The 19,393-nt window shown below is 45.9% G+C and overlaps 1 protein-coding gene across 4 annotated transcripts in view; it reads left to right on the plus strand.

Moving 5' to 3' along the window:
* Positions 1-18,301, plus strand: part of LOC144822541 (queuosine 5'-phosphate N-glycosylase/hydrolase-like) — a 211,438-nt gene extending 193,137 nt beyond the window's left edge. For all 4 annotated transcript variants that reach the window (XM_078680190.1, XM_078680188.1, XM_078680189.1 and 1 more), the window contains one exon: positions 17,620-18,301. In XM_078680190.1, coding sequence (XP_078536316.1) covers positions 17,620-17,852 — 233 coding nt within the window. In that variant the 3' untranslated portion in view covers positions 17,853-18,301. The remainder of the gene's footprint in view (positions 1-17,619) is intronic.
* Positions 18,302-19,393: the final 1,092 nt, after the last annotated feature.

Genomic DNA, 19,393 nt, shown 5'->3' on the forward strand with positions numbered 1-19,393 from the left:
GGCGCCACTTACGACACTGCCAGACAAGGAAGGGAGACGTCTGGACAATGTGGGGAAAAGGTTCTCTTCTATGGCTAGCCTGCTGGTTAGAGCTGCTAATGCTCCTGCTCGTCGTGCTTCAACATCCTACGCATTCTACGTAAAATCTTCCGTTGGATCCCCACCGAAACCAGGAAGACGGTCACCCAGGCCCTCGTCACCAGCCAACTGGACTACGGCAACTCCCTCTATGCCGGAACCACTGCAAAACTCCAGAAAAGACTCCAGCGCATTCAGAACGCCTCAGCACGCCTCATCCTGGACATCCCCCGACACAGCCACATCTCCGTACACCTGAGAAACCTGCACTGGCTCCCCGTCAGCAAGAGAATCACGTTCCGACTCCTCACCCACGCACACAAAGCTCTCCACAACCAAGGCCCAAAATACCTCAACGACCGCCTGACCTTCTACACTCCCGCCCGCCAGCTACGATTGACCAGCCACGCCCTCACCGCCGTCCCCCGCATCCAAAGAGCAACGACGGGAGGAAGATCCTTCTCCTACCTGGCCGCCAAGACATGGAACTCCCTCCCCATCCACCTCCACCTGACCCAAGACCACCTCGCCTTCAGGAAGCAACTCAAGACCTGGCTGTTCGAGCAGTAGCGGACCCCCCTACCCCAAGCGCCTTGAGACCCTCCGGGTGAGTAGCGCGCGATACAAATGCTTTGATTGATTGCTATCTTGGGTAGATATGATCGCCAGATGTGGTGTGATTTATCCCCGTTTGTTGACCAACTTCCGGATAGTGCGAAAGATGAGGCCAGAAAGATACTGGTGGAAGGGGAGCGTTCATCTTCAGAGGTGATAGATTGTGGTATGGACATAGCAACTACCGCTTTCCGAGCTCTAGCAGGTTCAGCAGTTTTAAGGCATCTGGGCTGGCTGCGGGCAACCTGGTTTCGCCAGGAAGTTCAAAATAAGATCTTGTACTTACCTTATGACGTAGAAATGCTTTTTGGAAAGCATGTAGATGATGCCCTTCAAGACATCAAGAAGGACACAGACACGGCAAGGTCCTTGGGGACATTGCATTACCGCAAAGTTCCTTTCAGAGGTGCGAGAGGGAGAGGATTTTCATCGTACAGAGGGGGCAACCAACAGTGCTACTCTTCTTACTCACAGTCCTCTCAGTCATACAAACTCCAATACTCACAGCGCCAAGGTCAATCGGTGTCTTTCTCTCGTCAACCACCAAGAGGACGACAGGGACGTCAGGGGAAAGATACGCCTAAGCGTCAATAGCGGCTTCATGGCTCTGTCTACTGTTCCTCCCCCTCTAATAACATCAGTGGGGGGCAGGATATCACAATACCTCCACAACTGGAAAATTATTACATCGGATCGGTGGGTGCACAACATCGTACAATTCGGCCACACACTAGAGTTTCAAGAATTTCCACCATTCAGAGCTCCTCACGCCACGGAATCTAAACATCTAAATCTTCTAAGTCTCAAAGTTCAACAGCTTCTCATCATAGAATCGGTTCCTCAGACCCAACGAGGGAAAGGATTCTATTCCAGGTTTTTCCTGGTTCGCAAGACAGAAGAAAAGTGGCGCCCAATTCTAGACCTGAGGGAGCTCAACACCTATCTCATAAAACTCTCTTTTCGGATGGTTTCTCTCCAGGATATATTGCGTCTCCTAAATCCTGGCGATTAAATGGCAACTCACCTCTAGAGAACGCATATTTTCATGTTCCCATTCATCCGGCCCACAGGAGGTATCTTCGCTTTACAGTAGCCAAGAGCCACTTTCAGTTCAAAGTCCTACCTTTCGGACTAAGATCAGCACCACGATATTTACAAAGGTATTGGCACCAGTGGCAGCTTTTCTCAGAAGGCAGTCTCTGCAGGTGTTTCCCTACCTGGACGACTCACTGATAAAAGCTCCTTCTTCTCGGGAAGCTTCAAAAGCAGTCGAGGATTGTATTCAACTATTCAGTCATCTAGGTCTGGGTCTAAACAGAAGCAAGTCGGTTCTTCTTCCGTCCAGGTCAGCAAGATTTCTGGGTTTCCATTCTGGATACTGCTCATTGCAGAGCTTTTCCTTCAGAGGAGAGGAAAAACAAACTGATTCTTGCTGCCAACCGATTTAAAAGGAAACAAATTCTTTCAGTCCTGTCAGTACAAGTCCCTTCTAGGGTCGATGTCATCTTGCATTGATTCCGCACTGCAGGCTTCACATGCGACCCTTGCAGGAACAACTGGACATGCAATGGCGTCAAGCAGAGGGGTCCTTCGAGGACAAGATAGAGATAACTCCTATCATGAAGAAAGCAGTCAGGTGGTGGACTATAGCAAGCAATATCGAGGAAGGTCTCTCCTTCACGGTTCCTCCCTCTCCGTTAGTTCTAACCACAGACGCCTCTCTGGAAGGCTGGGGAGCGACATTGCAGGATCTTCAAGTGAGCGATCACTGGTCTCCAGAGCTTCGCACCTTTCACATCAATTTACTGGAACTGCGAGCAATTCGTCTGTCTCTACAGGCTTTCCTTCCAAAGATTCGGGGTTCTACGGTTCTAGTGCGTACAGACAACACGACGGCCATGCATTATGTGAACAAGCAGGGCGGATCAAAATCCAAGCTTCTTTCAAAGGAAGCTCAAGAGATCTGGGAATGGGCTATTTATCACCAGGTGTGTCTCTCTGCAGAACATCTTCCAGGTTCCCTCAATGTGGAGGCGGATTCATTGAGCCGCCTAAGGTCGATTTCCCACGAATGGGAATTTAATTAGAGGACTCTCGAAAGGATATTCTCCTGTTGGGGCACTCCTCTTATAGACCGGTTTGCGACCCCAGAGAACAAGAAATGCCAACTCTACGCAAGCAGGTATCTCCATCGAGGGTCATTGGGGAATGCCCTTTCGATAGCCTGGTCAGGCGCATTTCTTTACGCCTTTCCACCGATTCCTTTGATACCAAGGTTACTGAGGAAACTCAAGACGGAACCCTGCACCATGATTTTAATAGCCCCGGCTTGGCCCCGCCAGTTTTGGAACACCGAGCTCCTCCTCGGTAGGGTCAACTGGTTCTCCTACGCCCCATTCCTACCCTGATGACGATGTCCCATGGCCAAGTAATGCATCCGGACCCAAGCTCTTTGCAATTGACAGCTTGGCTCCTGAACACCGGGAGTTCAATGCTTTAGATATTCCTCAAGATTGCAAGAACATTTTAGCTCAAGCTCGGGCTCCTAGTACAAACAGGACTTATCGAGCAAAATGGAAGCGTTTTTGTGCATGGTGCCAAAAGGAAAACCTTCATCCTTTTACTTCGACTCCTCATAAGATCTTACCGTACATATTGTCTTTGGCAAAATCAGGTCTTCAACACTGCTCCATTAAGGTGCATCTGGCAGCGATCTCTAGGTTCAGGCGAACAACCTCTGGTCCTTCTCTTTGGTCCGCGAGGGTGATCAAACAATTCCTGAAGGGTCTATTCCGGTGAGACCTCCTCCTCCGATTTGGCAGCTCAACCTGGTCCTTGCCCATCTCATGAGGGCTCCTTTTGAACCAATCCTTAAAGCTGACATGAAGTTTGTGTCATGGAAAGTTGCTTTTCTTCTAGCGATAACAACTGCTAGGAGGGTTGGAGAGCTTCAAGCTCTCACGATTGTTGAACCTTTCTTACAGTTCAAAAAGGAGTCTTTGATTTTACGGACAAATCCAAAATTTATCCCAAAAGTCCCTTCGGATTTTCACCTAAACTAACCTATAGTGCTGAAGTCTTACTTTCCTCGACCTTCATCTCTGGCGGAGAGGTCTCTCCACACTTTGGATGTCCAAAGATGCTCAAAGTTCTATCTTCAACGTACAAAGGCATTCAGGAAGACATCGCAACTTTTTGTTGCTTTTGGCGCTCCAAGAAAAGGTTTACCCCTGTCAAAGCAGGGGCTATCACGATGGATTGCCAGCACAATTCAGTTCTGTCATCAGGCGGCAGGGAAGCCGCTGAACAGACGGATCAAGGCTCATTCTACGAGATCAGTGTCATCGTGTACAGCTTTGTTCTCTGGTGTCCCTATCAAGGACATTTGTAGGGCAGCTACTTGGTGCAGTGCCCATTCGTTCACGATATACTACTGTTTGGATTCTTCCACAAGAAGTGACGCAGCAGTCGGACAAGCAGTCCAGAGGAATTTATTCCAGTGAGCGGTGAGCTTTCCCTTCTATCCCTCCTTCCTTTATTGCACATTTTGTATTTGATGATAATGCTTATACTGTGTTATGCTGATATGCATGTAACAAAATGTGCATTTGTGGCTTCCTGCTAGCTACTCTGATACAAAGCATGGGAATCTATTAAAGTCCAATACTGGGGCAAGAAAACAAGTTACTTACCTGTAACTTTGGTTGCTCAGTATTGGTACTTTCATAGATTCCCATGCGCCCTTCCGCCTCCCCTGGGAAAGCTCAGCCTTCAACAAATGTAATTACTTTTACACAACGGCTACGAAAATCTGAGGCTCTCTCAGGAAGGTTCTATGGGGTGAGGCTACTCTGATTGGTTGTTACCATGTTTTGGTCTCTTTTACAAAAAGAGGCGGATAGGCTACAAAATGAGATGAGGCCTAGGCCTTTCTTTCTCTTTTGTACCTACTGCTATGGTATTTTTATGTTACAGAGGCTCCCATTCCGACGACGGGGAATGATACAAAGCACGAGAATCTATGAAAGTACCAATACTGGGGAACCAAAGTTACAGGTAAGTAACTTGTTTTCGTCTTTCTCACCACCACATAAGGGTAATCCCATTTCAAAATCTGGGATAGCTAGATGGATTGTCAAATGCATACAGATTTGATACCCCCAAGCTAAACGTACGTTATCTGTTCCCCCTAAAGCCCACTCTACAAGGAAAATAGGGGCTTCAATGGCATTTTTAGGGAACATTCCACTGGATGACATGTGCAGAGCAGCTACATGGTCTACACCGCAAACATTCACAAAACACTAGTATTATCTTAATTAGATACAGCTTACATGGACATCCTTCCTTTTCTTGCAAAGCTCCATCATGTCCCTAATTGCAAAAAACAATCTGAGGATGCCCATGGACAATGTGGTCCAATGGAGGAGTCACCTATCTTGTGACTTCCAAAGAACTTTTCAGGACAACAACAAACTGCAAACATCCGGGCCCAACAGTAGATGGCGATCTATGCACAGTGTGTAACTCTGCAGCTCTACATGCCAAGAACAGATCCATACTGGTAAGTAGCATTTTCCTACTTACCTGTAACGTTGGTTCTCCAGTATTGGAAACTTTCATAGAGTCCCATGCGACCCACCCTCCTCCCCTAGGAAGGCTCAGCATTCGGCACATTCAGTAGCATGGTTACACAACGGCTACGAAAATCTGATGCTCGGAGCTTCTCTCAGGAGGGTTCTAAGGGGTGAGGCTGATGTCGAATATGGTACAAAACTAGAATGGCCTAGGCCTAGGCCTGGTTTCTGTTTTGGTTTCTAGTGCTATTTTATGTATACCGGGAACTCCCATTCTGACGATAGAGAATGATACAAGCATGGGAATCCTTGAAAGTTTCCAATACTGGAGAACCAAAGTTACAGGTAAGTAACTTGTTTTCTTGTTACTCTTTGGATTCTATGAAGAAGTATGCTTTCATCTGATGAGGATGTAGTGTCACAAAACCGCCCTGGGAGCCTAAATTTGAATATGAACTATGCCATTTGCCTATTTGATCCCTTATTATTACTACATTTTGATTTATGTTCTTTTGCGTGGGGCTATCTCACGAGGTGAAGGTTTTATTCAAACACATAATGTTTCATATATCCACAATAATGAAACATGGCAACAACATCTTTAGAAATGTGTTTGTTTTTAGTTTATGTTTTAACTTAATCAGAATAGTGAGCATTACACTGCTGAATTTATTTATTTATGGAGTTATGTATAGGGCGAACTCAACCTGAAAGCATCAGAGCGCTTTGCATAGTTGGCAAAGAGACAGTTACCTGGGTTATATGTATATGGATAAATACGTTACATGAAGTAAGCACAAAAACAAAACCGTATACACTGTAGTGTAACATCCGAGAGGGGTGGCTGTGCTCTCTCCTCACTCATAGCAACATGGCAGCCTCTTTTTTTAGGGCTCGGCCTACGTCACTACGAAGTGGGGCGGAGCTCCGAGCTCCTATTGTTAAAGAAAAAAAAAAAAGGTTTCTTTAGGGCTCGGGCCAGAAACATTCCTTAGTGCGCAAGCTTTTTTTATGGCATCTGCATAGTGATTCGTCTTCGCTGTGCTGTCTTTTTAGTAGCCTTGACGCGATAGGCTATATATAATTTTCGTCCGCCATTGTTGGCATTTTCTGTGTGGTTAGGGAGCGCAGAGTGCATAGGGAGTGCAGAGTGCATAGGGAGTGCAGAGTGCATAGGGAGTGCATAGTGCAGAGTGCATAGGGAGTGCAGAGTGCATAGGAAGTGCATAGTGCATAGGGAGTGCAGAGTGCATAGGGAGTGAAGAGTGCAGAGTGCATAGGGAGTGAAGAGTGCAGAGTGCATAGGGAGTGCAGAGTGCATAGGGAGTGCAGAGTGCATAGGGAGTGCAGAGTGCATAGGGAGTGCAGAGTGCATAGGGAGTGTAGAGTGCATAGGGAGTGCAGAGTGCATAGGGAGTGCAGAGTGCATAGGGAGTGCAGAGTGCATAGGGAGTGCAGAGTGCATAGGGAGTGCAGAGTGCATAGGGAGTGCAGAGTGCATAGGGAGTGCAGAGTGCATAGGGATTGCATAGGGAGTGCAGAGTGCATAGGGAGCGCAGATTGCAGAGTGCATAGGGAGTGCAGAGTGCATAGGGAGTGCAGAGTGCATAGGGAGTGCATAGTGCATAGGAAGTGCACAGTGCATAGGGAGTGCAGAGTGCATAGGGAGTGCAGAGTGCATAGGGGGTGCAGAGTGCATAGGGAGTGCAGAGTGCATACGGAGTGCAGAGTGAAGAGTGCATAGGGAGCGCAGAGTGCATAGGGAGTGCAGAGTGCATAGGGAGTGCAGAGTGCATAGGGAGCGCAGAGTGCAAAGTTCATAGGGAGTGCAGAGTGCATAGGGAGTGCAGAGTGCATAGGGAGTGCAGACTTTAGAGTGCATAGGGAGTGCAGAGTGCACAGTGAGTGCAGAGTGACAGTGAGTGCAGCGTGACAGTGAGTGCAGCGTGACAGTGAGTGCAGCGTGACAGTGAGTGCAGATTGACAGTGAGTGCAGAGTGACAGTGAGTGTAGAGTGAGTGCAGAGTGACAGTGAGTGCAGAGTGACAGTGAGTGTAGAGTGCATAGGGAGTGCATAGGGAGTGCAGAGTGCATAGGGAGTGCAGAGTGCATAGGGAGTGCATAGGGAGTGCAGAGTGCATAGGGAGCGCAGATTGCAGAGTGCATAGGGAGTGCAGAGTGCATAGGGAGTGCAGAGTGCATAGGGAGTGCATAGTGCATAGGAAGTGCACAGTGCATAGGGAGTGAAGAGTGCACAGTGCATAGGCAGTGCAGAGTGCATAGGGAGTGCAGAGTGCACAGTGCATAGGGAGTGCATAGGGAGTGCATAGGGAGTGCAGAGTGCATAGGGGGTGCAGAGTGCATAGGGAGTGCAGAGTGCATAGGGAGTGCAGAGTGAAGAGTGCATAGGGAGCGCAGAGTGAAGAGTGCATAGGGAGTGCAGAGTGCATAGGGAGTGCAGAGTGCATAGGGAGCGCAGAGTGCAAAGTTCATAGGGAGTGCAGAGTGCAGAGTGCATAGGGAGTGCAGAGTGCATAGGGAGTGCAGACTTTAGAGTGCATAGGGAGTGCAGAGTGCACAGTGAGTGCAGAGTGACAGTGAGTGCTGAGTGACAGTGAGTGTAGAGTGAGTGCAGAGTGACAGTGAGTGCAGAGTGACAGTGAGTGTAGAGTGACAGTGAGTCACACACCACCAGCCATCAGTGCACGCATCAATTTTTAACGCATCCACAATTAACTATTGTAGCAATCGCAGTATGGTACACTTTACTTTTAAACATATTCATCTAAAGCACAGCATGCCACCATTGGTAAAATTACAATCCAACCAACATAATTCCACTACACACCACATGCACACACTCCATAACACATGGCGAAAAGACATTGCCATTTACAATGCCATTAGCTCAAACTCAAATAAATCCGAGCCCGATTGCATTTCTAATACTTGTTTCCAGTATGTTGTCGGCGCCCAGGGGATTAGGAGAGGCAGCGTCTGCGAGCCCCTGCAGTTAGGCACGGTTCAGAGCTAAGGTTGCCCTTCCCCCGAGAGAGAACGGGCTGCACCGAGACCGCAGGGTGACCTCTACTGGCACTGTCTACAGGCCCTAAGCAAGGAAAATCTTCTGGGTGTTTTTTTCGCTTCCATCTTTGTTCAGGTTTTCGCTCTGACCTGGACTCTGTTAACAGCAGTTGTCAGCTGTTCGGAATCGCAGGATCGTTGCCTTTGGTTCCAGATGGCAGAGGCTTTCGGGGGACGAGCCCTGGAGCTCATAGTGGAAGTTACAGTAAGTAGAACGTGCTCATCATGTCACTGTTTACCTTCTGTTCTTGCAGTGGCAGCCGGTGATCTTTAAAAGCTGTGTAGCGTAATATTGACCCTGAATTTTTGAGAGTGGAGTAAATGAGCCCAATCCCTTATAGGGAAGGTCAGGGGATAAGAGGCAATTCACCACAGATAATTCCTTTTAAACAATTGGGTCAAATAGGGCATTTAAAAGCACAATGTTCACATACATTTGCTCAAAATCCATGGGCTGTGAAAGGACACTCCTTAAATATTCAAGTCCTTTCATGGTGTGCCATGCTCCCCAGGAGTTGATGCCATTTTTTCAAAATGTACTATGGATGCCTCCAAATGTCAATAATTTCCTCCATTGTGCCAGGCCAACATTTTTCCAAGGGTACCTTCTTATGCCAAAGATTACATACAATCTGCCAGTGCTAGAATGTTGCTAATAATGCTGCCCATTTATCATGGTTGACTGTTATGTCAAAACCGCTTCTAGTATGTAATAGCGGGTCATGTATGCCCCTTCTCATATGCTACATTTGTCATTCCTTATGCCAAGAATGACCTCCAGTGTGCCAGCGCCAGCATTTTGCAACGAGTGCCCCTCTGCGAAGAATCTCTTCCATTATGCCAGGGCTAGTTCTTGTCTGTGTGTGCCCCTTATGCCGAGTTATTACCTCTAGTATGCCATTGTCAGTACTTTGTCACAGATGCCTGTCATTTTAAGAATACCAGTGCCAGCATTTTGATAGGAGGTCCTCCGTAAGCCAAGAAATACCTACAGTATGCCAGGGCCAACAGCTGATTTCAAACCAGCACCACATTCTTACTCAAGCTCACTTACATTCACATACTCGTTCACTTGCACTCATTTATTCTCTCTTGCACTCCTCTTATACTCACTCAGTCACACTCACTCTATTACTATCCCTCCTTCATAATGTCTGAAACACGTGCACCCACTCTTACTCATTTCAACAGTCTTGCTTAATCTCTCTCACTTTGACTCATTTGCACTCACTTACTCTTACTCACATTTACTCTTACTCTCAAACATTCACACTAACGCACATTCACTTGCATTCACTCTTTCTCTCAATCATTCATCTTCTCAGTTACTCACACCCTCACACTTTCTAACATTCATTCACATTTATTCTTGTACTTTCTCACTCAGTCACTCTCACTAATCATTCTCACACACTGTGACGCACTAACACTCCAACTCACTCACAACCTGTCACTCTCACCCACTTTCACACATACATGTTCCCAGGCAAACACACCTCCATGCAAGTGCACAGCATACATTTAAAAGCATCTTTTTTTACTTAACTCAGCTTCAAGCGAAGGACCTGTTTCAGCTCCTGGTGCTCCTTAGTTTATTACTCTAGTAGTGACTAATACACTATTTTATTTATTTATTTAAGTGTTTTTTTAGAGCAGGAACTTGACCCGTTAGGGTATCAGAGCGCTTTACTGGAACAAAACAGTATACAATAGGTTTGAATTTCACAAAAGTACACAATAGTATATGAAGGGGCAGGGTGCTGGGTACATAAGGGATAGAGGGTACGTATGTACATTATACATATTACTCGTGGCAAAAGTCTCAAAAGTGTACAATAGAGTAGGAGGTGGTGGGGTGCTGTGTACATAAGGGATAGGGGATACCTATATACATTTTGCATTATACATTTACTCGTAGCGATCGTCTCAGATGTCTCTGGAGGGTTGAGGCGAAAATTAAGCAAGGAATTTGCCCATAAGGAAGGGTTACACTTAGTGGAACACAAAATGGGTATAAAATAAGGAGGGTGGAGCCCAGACACATATATGGGAAAGTTCCCCCTGTGTTCTTGACAGTGTTTTTTCCACCGCTGAGGCAAGGGGTCACAAAGGTAGTAGTAACAGGGGTCGCAGGAAGCAAGTGAGGGATCATAGCTGCGACCCCTAAATTAAGTCCATGGTGTTATAATGATGATACGTGTTACATAATTTTACTCTACCTCATTGCATACACTAGTGTGACATTACTTAAACAAGAATGATCTGATTGGCATCACAGAATTGTACTTGTGTATTTACGAGAATGCTCATCGTTTTGCTGTCAAGCGCACTTGTGGACCAGCGCTCACCTCTCCGTTTGTTTCCTGCTGTGCTGCTCGCCGCACCCGCTCCGCGGGTGCCGCTTCGCTAAGGGATCTCCTGCTGGTGCTGACTCTGCCCGCCTTCGGTGGGGGTGACTTCTGGTGAACTCGGGAACCCCAGGGCTGCGAGCGTGCTGGGACTACCTTACCCAGGTGTCCCTGCGAGACCGTGGTCAGCTTCCGGTCCGCTCTCCCTGGAGCTCCGCCCCCCGCCCATCAGAAGGCAGTTAAAATCACCTGGGCTTGCTCCTGACCTTTGGGACACATCGTTTTGCTGTCAAGCGCACTTGTGGACCAGCGCTCACCTCTCCGTTTGTTTCCTGCTGTGCTGCTCGCCGCAACCGCTCCGCGGGTGCCGCTTCGCTAAGGGATCTCCTGCTGGTGCTGACTCTGCCCGCCTTCGGTGGGGGTGACTTCTGGTGAACTCGGGAACCCCAGGGCTGCGAGCGTGCAGGGACTACCTTACCCAGGTGTCCCTGCGAGACCGTGGTCAGCTTCCGGTCCGCTCTCCCTGGAGCTCCGCCCCCCGCCCATCAGAAGGCAGTTAAAATCACCTGGGCTTGCTCCTGACCTTTGGGACACATCGTTTTGCTGTCAAGCGCACTTGTGGACCAGCGCTCACCTCTCCGTTTGTTTCCTGCTGTGCTGCTCGCCGCACCCGCTCCGCGGGTGCCGCTTCGCTAAGGGATCTCCTGCTGGTGCTGACTCTGCCCGCCTTCGGTGGGGGTGACTTCTGGTGAACTCGGGAACCCCAGGGCTGCGAGCGTGCAGGGACTACCTTACCCAGGTGTCCCTGCGAGACCGTGGTCAGCTTCCGGTCCGCTCTCCCTGGAGCTCCGCCCCCCGCCCATCAGAAGGCAGTTAAAATCACCTGGGCTTGCTCCTGACCTTTGGGACACATCGTTTTGCTGTCAAGCGCACTTGTGGACCAGCGCTCACCTCTCCGTTTGTTTCCTACTGTGCTGCTCGCCGCACCCGCTCCGCGGGTGCCGCTTCGCTAAGGGATCTCCTGCTGGTGCTGACTCTGCCCGCCTTCGGTGGGGGTGACTTCTGGTGAACTCGGGAACCCCAGGGCTGCGAGCGTGCAGGGACTACCTTACCCAGGTGTCCCTGCGAGACCGTGGTCAGCTTCCGGTCCGCTCTCCCTGGAGCTCCGCCCCCACGCCCTTTCTCAAACACTATAAACACTGCTTGCTCTCCCGCAGCGCGGGACGCAGCCTCGGGGCGAAGACAGGGCAAAGACTGGGCCGTTTGAGGCCGTTCGAGGACAAAGAGGACTGGGCTGGGCCGCGTTCCTTGGCTGGTGCATTATACAGTTCTTATTAGTGGTATTTTATTAAATATTTAATTATTTATTGTGTTTTAATTAATCTGTATAATGTGCTCACGAGGTAGTCGGAGTAAAACTCTCATGGCCGCGAGTAACTCTAATCGGACACTGGATGATTTTCTAGTTAAAACTAATTTAGCCATTGATGAGGAAATTAATAAAATGCAGCACAGGGTCTCACTGGATCTTGAAGCTGCCCGAAGGCTATCTGAGCATTTAGCTAGCACTAGAAAATCTTCCATGGGGAATATTGCTCTGGCACGTACCCCCGAGCATATAGTAGGTCCAAGGCCTCTGTTGATCACGGCAGCTATTCATCAAGCCCCTTCCTCTATTCCCCAAATACCACCTTCGATCCCTTTACCTATTCCATTGGAACCAACTAAGGATTTTGTCCCACTATCTGGCATGTCAGGCACCCTGTATCCTCCTAAAACCAATCAATCTATGAATTTAGGTAGGACTAGGAAAGCTGCAATTTATAAAAAGAAATGTATTGCAAGGGCCGTACATGCACGTAAAAAAGCGAAAATTGCAAGATCACAGTTTTTCAATAGTAGAAGGGCACTGGGATCTTTGGGGTTAAAGGATGACAGTATGAGAACTAACCCAGGTATCCAGGGTGGAATAGCCACTCCGAATTTAAACACCTTAGCGGACGCTAACATCCTGGTTGCCTCCCCAGAGTCGATCGGAGCGAACGACCAAGTGGGGCAGCTGGGTGGATCAACAAATGATAGAGGGGGAGACGAAGAATTCCTCAAAACGGTCTGGGTTACGTTAAAACAACTACTTACTCCTTTGGAACTGAGGCTTTCTCGTATAGAGACTAACCTCTTAGAAATGGATAGAACCATAGTTACTCTGGCCAGTTTGAGCTTAAAAGAAATGGAAGCCAAATATCCACGTGAAAGCGATTCATCCCCTCACCCAAATGAACTAGCATCCTTACCACTACCCGTACAGATACCCCAAAATATTGCTATCCCCTTGCCAACAGTTAAACCAATACCGAAGCCACGTACTACTGTTGTAAATCAGACTGCATTAACTTCTAGTTCTGTAGCACCAAAATTATGTCCTTTGCCTAATCTAGTACATAGGCAGAATTCAAACCCACGAATTGCCTCGCAACACCCTATAGGGCAAACCCATAATTCTCAGCGGCAATCTAATCGTCCCAACTTTCGTGGAGGTTTTATTGACCTTCCACCAGAAGTTGGACCTTATGTCATCATATTAGCTGGTGTCCCTGAGCTGGGCCAGCATTCCCAGGAGAATCACCACTCCCTGAAAAATAAGGTCACTCACTGGCTTAATTCCAACACACAGCTTCCTGTCCAACAAAGAAGCAGTGTGTTGATGGTTCGAAGAGTGCCCTGGATTGGACCTACCCCTAAGTCCCTGCCAGGTGATTGCATTGTGGTTAGTTTTGCTGATCCTCACACAGCACAGTATTTATGTGCACGCCCATCGTATGAAGCTAACCTCACAATAGTCCTGAGACCCCTTAGCTTTTTTTATCCTCCAAGAAATCATTTAGCTGGGGAAGGTCCATGGACTATTGTCCAGAATAATAGACGGATAACAAACAGGCCTGAGGGGTATAGCCAGCATAACTGGTGGCAAGGGGCACCAAATACCAACATGTTTAGCTGCCCGCAGGAAGTGGCGGGGTGGTTCCCAAATAACATCCCTTTAAGAAACCGCTTTGACCCACTTGTGGACATGGATGAGCAAGACTGACCACTACAAATTTTCCCTCTTAATGACCTGACAGAAGGAGAGCCCAGCCAGTGGGAGAAGGGAGAAAGTCGTAACGATAACTTATGGGGAAATGTTCCCATGAGTGACGATCGTGCTTCTGACCCCCAAGCCCCCAAGACTGGTATCAATATTGAAAGTGCTATAAGCACAACTATTCTAGGGCAAAATTCAGAGGTACTACCTGAACTAGTTATAAAGAACCATAGTGAAACAAGGATGTGTTTAATCTCTTGGAATATTGCGGGGCTTGCTCCAAGATTGGAGGATGAGACATGGTTAGACTTTGTGGGTGTTTGTGATATTTTGTGTCTCCAGGAAACTTGGAGCCGCTCCACTCAGAATATTGAGGGCTTTTGTGCTATCAATACCTTAGCGGTACCTTCACAAGCGGGTAGGGCCAAGGGTGGTCTAATGACAGCAATTTCGTTAAAACTTTGTAAACCTGTAATTACTAAGATAATTGATACACCATGGTTTCAAGTAATGATGTTGGTGAACCTGTTCCCTGAACCACTGCTATTAATTAACTGGTATTATAACATCTTTGACAATAATGAGACAACTGTTATGTTGAAGTTAGAGGAGGTCATAGCCAGGGCACGCCACGACCAACCCCTACTTTTTGTCATCTGGGTGGGTGATTTTAATTGTACATTATGCACCCATGGGGATTCGAAGGTGTGTGGTTTGAGAGATTCTTATGACTTTCCTTTGACTCACCTTAAACATACACCACAGGGGGACGCTTTAAATAATATCATTATTTTAAATGATTTATCTATAGTAGAGCCCTGGGTTGGTCCAGATTTGGCTCCGATACCAACTTTTCAGGGAAGCAGAGGTAAAATGAGCTTCATCGATTTTGCAATTATTTCCAGTGGGTATACACATTATGTTGACAAACTGGAGGTAATTGCAAATGCTGCCAGTGACCACAATCCTTTGATTCTGTCCCTCTTTTGTCCTGTTAAACCCAAACATTCTGTCTGGGAACAACCTATAAAGTATAACAGAAATCAGGGTATCACTCTTAAGTGGGGCAAAATAGACGCAGCAGGTCTAGAGGACGAAATAATGAACAGGTATAGCACAGAATATGAAGCATGTCTGTCATCAATAGCTAACCCTGAAAAGGTTATAGAGAATTTTGAGTCATTATGTGGGTATGTAGCTGAACGGCTTATAAAACCTATTGGGAAAAATAAAAGGCAAGGGCCCAGATGGTTTGATGCTGCATGTTCGGCAACACATAGATCCCTGAAGGTGGCATTGAAGCAAAAACCCAGGGATATAGATTCGGTTAGGGCATCTAGAGTGGCTTATAAAGAAGCCATTAGAAAAAGGAAGCTGGATTTAAAAAATCTAGCTTGGGAAGACCTAGAAAAGGCCTCAGAATTGAAGGATAGTAGGCTTTTCTGGGATGTAATTAATCGCCCCCTTTTTATAAGTAATGGCAAGGATAACATCACGATGCAGATTGCATGTGAAACATGGGAGTCACACTTTGGGGATATTTTTAACCCTCATGGAATTTTATCTAATGAACCTTCATTAGGAAACTGTAGGGATTTGGTGGTCTCACAATCCTCTCTGTCCCTGAGCTTATCACTCAACCTGCAAGAGGTGGAAGATGCTTTTTTGAAAGGCATATCATTAAAAGCTCCTGGTCCTGATTTAGTCCCATTGGACTTTTTTAAGTACAATATTAAGATTTGGGCTCCATTATTGTTAAATGTATTTAGAGCAGTTATTATCAGCCGTATTCCTACCTCATGGAAGGAGGCAGTAGTGGTGCCAATTTTCAAGAAAGGCAACAGATCTGATCCCCGATGCTATCGTCCAATCTCCCTAATTGATGCATCATGCAAGATACTGGGTAGGGTCATTTTAGCTAGACTAGAAACATGGGCAGACTCGGTGGGCCTTATCGTAGATTCCCAATATGGGTTCCGAAAAGGCAAAGGCACCGTCGAACAGTGCCTGAACCTGGCTCTGATTATAGGGAAATACATGAAGGCAATGAACTCTTCCATTCACCTTGCCTTCATGGACCTCTCTAGTGCATTCGACACTGTGTGTCGAAGCAAGCTGTGGGAAATGATGGATGCTATGGGTTTCGAGGAACCATTGATTCATTTGCTATGTAGACTCCATGAAGCAACCACAGTAGCCATAAGGTTTGGCCCAGGCGGAGAGAAAACTAAATCTATCCCCTCGACTGAGGGTGTCCGTCAAGGATGTATTTTAGCCCCCTTTTTGTTTCTAGTTTATACTAATGGGTTGGAAAAATATCTGCTGGACCACTGCCATGATTTCCCTAAGATTAATGGTAGGAGCATACCGATGCTTTCTTATGCCGATGATACGGTATTAATGACACTCACAGGAAATAGCATGCAGCAATGTCTTGATGCCTTCCATAGTTTTATGCTGGACTTAGACTTGAAGGTGAACTTCTCTAAATCTTTTGTTATGGTCTGTGGCCCAAAGGGCACAAAAAACAGAAAGTTTATATTAGATAGTGCCATTATTGAAAAGGTGGAAAATTTTAACTATTTGGGAAACCTTTTCAATAATAAATTAAGCTGGGCCCCGTTAATGAAGACCCGAGCACAGAGTGCTAGTCGCTCTATTGAAGGTCTGTTTCGTTTCTGTGGGAAGCTGGGTCAAAAACCCGTTGATCATCTAAAATCCCTGTATAATGCGAAATGTGTGTCGGTAGCTACCTATGGGGCAGGGGTTTGGGGAATTGAAAGCCCTGACATAATACAAACCACTGAGAATAAATTCTTGAAGCGCCTATTGGCTATCCCATCAAGTTCTTCAAATAGATTTGTCCATGAGGAGATAGGTCTGAGTTATGTGAGTGACATTATACATCTTTCCCCTCTATTATTATGGGGAAAAATATGGCTATCGGAGGATCTACAATTATCTAGAGACATCCTCCGGGATTGTTTAAAACTGTCAAACACGAATAAGATTCCGTGGCCATCCTATGTTGATATAACACTCCACAAAATAGGCCTTGGTGACATTTTTGATAACCCTGGGAATATTCAGGGAGATATCAAATCTGTTATCAAATTAAGTTATTGGAAATCCTCACTTGTGCATTCTCTGGTTAGGCCTCACGCTCTTAAGGTTACTTTTCAGCATCAGTTTTATTTAACCTTTACTAATCATGTGCAAAGGCGATTCTATTTGACAAGGTTTAGGTTACACATTCTACATTTTCTTTTTGCGTTTCCAAAACAGGGGAGTTGGTGTGAGAGACTGCCCCCCTGTCCTTGTAATAATAGGGTCAGCCAAAGCACCATGCATTTTGTTCTCTTTTGCCCCTTATATAAGGATCCGAGAATCAGGTTTATTAAGCCGATCCTTAAGGGAAAGCAACCATGCCATTATAAAGAGGGTTATGACCATTTGTTAACTTTGTCCACATCTGATGTTTGTTGTGCAATGCTAAATTTTATACATGTGTCATTTATGATTAGAAAACGGTATGGTTAACCTTGGCTCTATGAATTTGTTTTGTGGCCCAATCATATTGTTGTTTATGATTTTCTCTGTCATCGATTTTTTCATAGGCAGCAGGAATTTAAGCCTAAATGGATTGAAAAGCTATGGGGTACAATTTTGATTTTGATTTTGATTATATAACCAAATGTTCTTTTTTTAATTAAGTGTTATAGGTCAAAATTGTTTTCAAATTATGTTTTAAATGTATTGTTGACTTTTATGATTCTTTGTCGGAATCGAATAAAGTTTTTGAAACTTGAGAATGCTCACTTCCTGTCCCCTGCAGGCGTGATGTTCCAGTATGGTGACCGGCAAGAGATGGAGATCAGAGGCTGCTCTATTTGGTGCGTTGAACTGATCTGCGACCATGTCCGGGAGCTTTTTAAGCAGAAGGGACAGACGATGAGTGAGGAGATCAACGCTATCCACCTCGACCACTATCTCTGGGACTACGCCCGCGATCACCGCGAAGATATGAAAGATGTTCCCTTTCATCGCCTGCGCTGCATATACTACTAGCTTACAGTGGTCACATGGTGTGGTCTACAAATGCAATCATGTAAGGATCAGACCTGCTTTCAATACATACTACTTTAGGCACAGAAAGGGAATCACTCAATGAATATACTGCCCTTAGGCTGTTGCTGATTGACATATGATTCCACATAAGCTGTCTGTAGCTTGAAGGCAAAAACATGATGTAATGCTTGCTAATTTAGCAATTACTTAGTGCACTTAAAGCTGGTGAACATGTAATCTTTTTCTAGGTTCTCTAATAAGAACCTCTTTAGCCTGTGATACCTTGTGAGTATTTTGAAAGGTATGTCTAGAGGAATTAGTGGAACTGTTCCAAGATGCCGCGCTTTGCCTATTAGCAGAAGGAACTCTGATTGTAAGTACAGAGGAATAATAGCATTGACACAGCACACAATCTAAACTTTTCTAATAAATATAAGAATTTATCAACATGATTGGCGTTTTATTTAACAACTCCAGCCAGTATCTGAATGAAATAGAAATATTGCATTCTGGCAACTAATCACACGCAAAAGAAAATAAATTGCAACAATAGTGTAAAAGTAAGGGACGTAGCTTCAGGGGAAGGAGGAGGAGAGTTTGTTGTGTGACACCCCACAAATAAATACATTCCTGGCTTGCTATTTGGGTCTGGGGGACCTGAGAGTTGGATCTGCTATGTCTGTGTGTTTTTTTCCGTTGATCTGATTTCACTAAGAGGTTTAAACGTGTTATGTTTTTGTATCAGGAATTTAAATGACCAGTTCACCAAAAAAATAGAAGTAGTCCTTTAATGGATGCAAATATACTACTTCACAAACATTGACGGATGTAGGCTTGTTAAACTATGCCAGTTTCAGGTTTCCAGGCATACTACTGGAAACCAAACACCCGAAAGGTAATGGGACGAATGCTTGCAAACAGTCTAACCACTAGGAATCCCTCAGGGTAGCATTCCAAACCATTGTTTCTTGCCTTTTGTGTCAATCTAGACAGAGGGTCTGATTTAAGGTTTGGCAGTAAGACTGTTGGGGGACTTTATGTCTGCCACCCTGCCTTGACTGCGCCGACCCAATTTAGAAATGTCTGCTGGCCTTTAGGCATCTCCATACATTGACAGGAAATGCAGTCCTGGTGGTACCTGTCAGTGTAGAACATGTTTGATAGAAGGCTCCATCAAGCATGACAACTGGCTGTCAAACATTTTTATGTTTTCTTTAATCTTTCAAAACAAACTACCAAAGCTGGAGTTTGTTTTGATAAGAAAAATAATAAAACTAATGACCACACACCATGGGCGTTTTCCACCATAGTGTGTGGGTGTTTTGTTTTTCTTTTTACAGTCCCTCACTATCAGGTTATACCTGGTGGTAATTAATGTACAGTTAAACAAAAACGAGTATTGGCAAAACTAATATGTCTGAGTTACTTTAGGTAAATGGATTCTTTGCTTTTATGACGTGTTGATGTACAAATATGACACACATGCAGCCAGAATGATCTACAGAAATAAATAGTGTTTACTGAAACAGGTCGCCGGTGTA

The sequence above is a fragment of the Lissotriton helveticus genome, chromosome 3_1 (assembly GCF_964261635.1).
Source record: "Lissotriton helveticus chromosome 3_1, aLisHel1.1, whole genome shotgun sequence".
NCBI classification, from domain to species: Eukaryota; Metazoa; Chordata; class Amphibia; order Caudata; family Salamandridae; genus Lissotriton; species Lissotriton helveticus.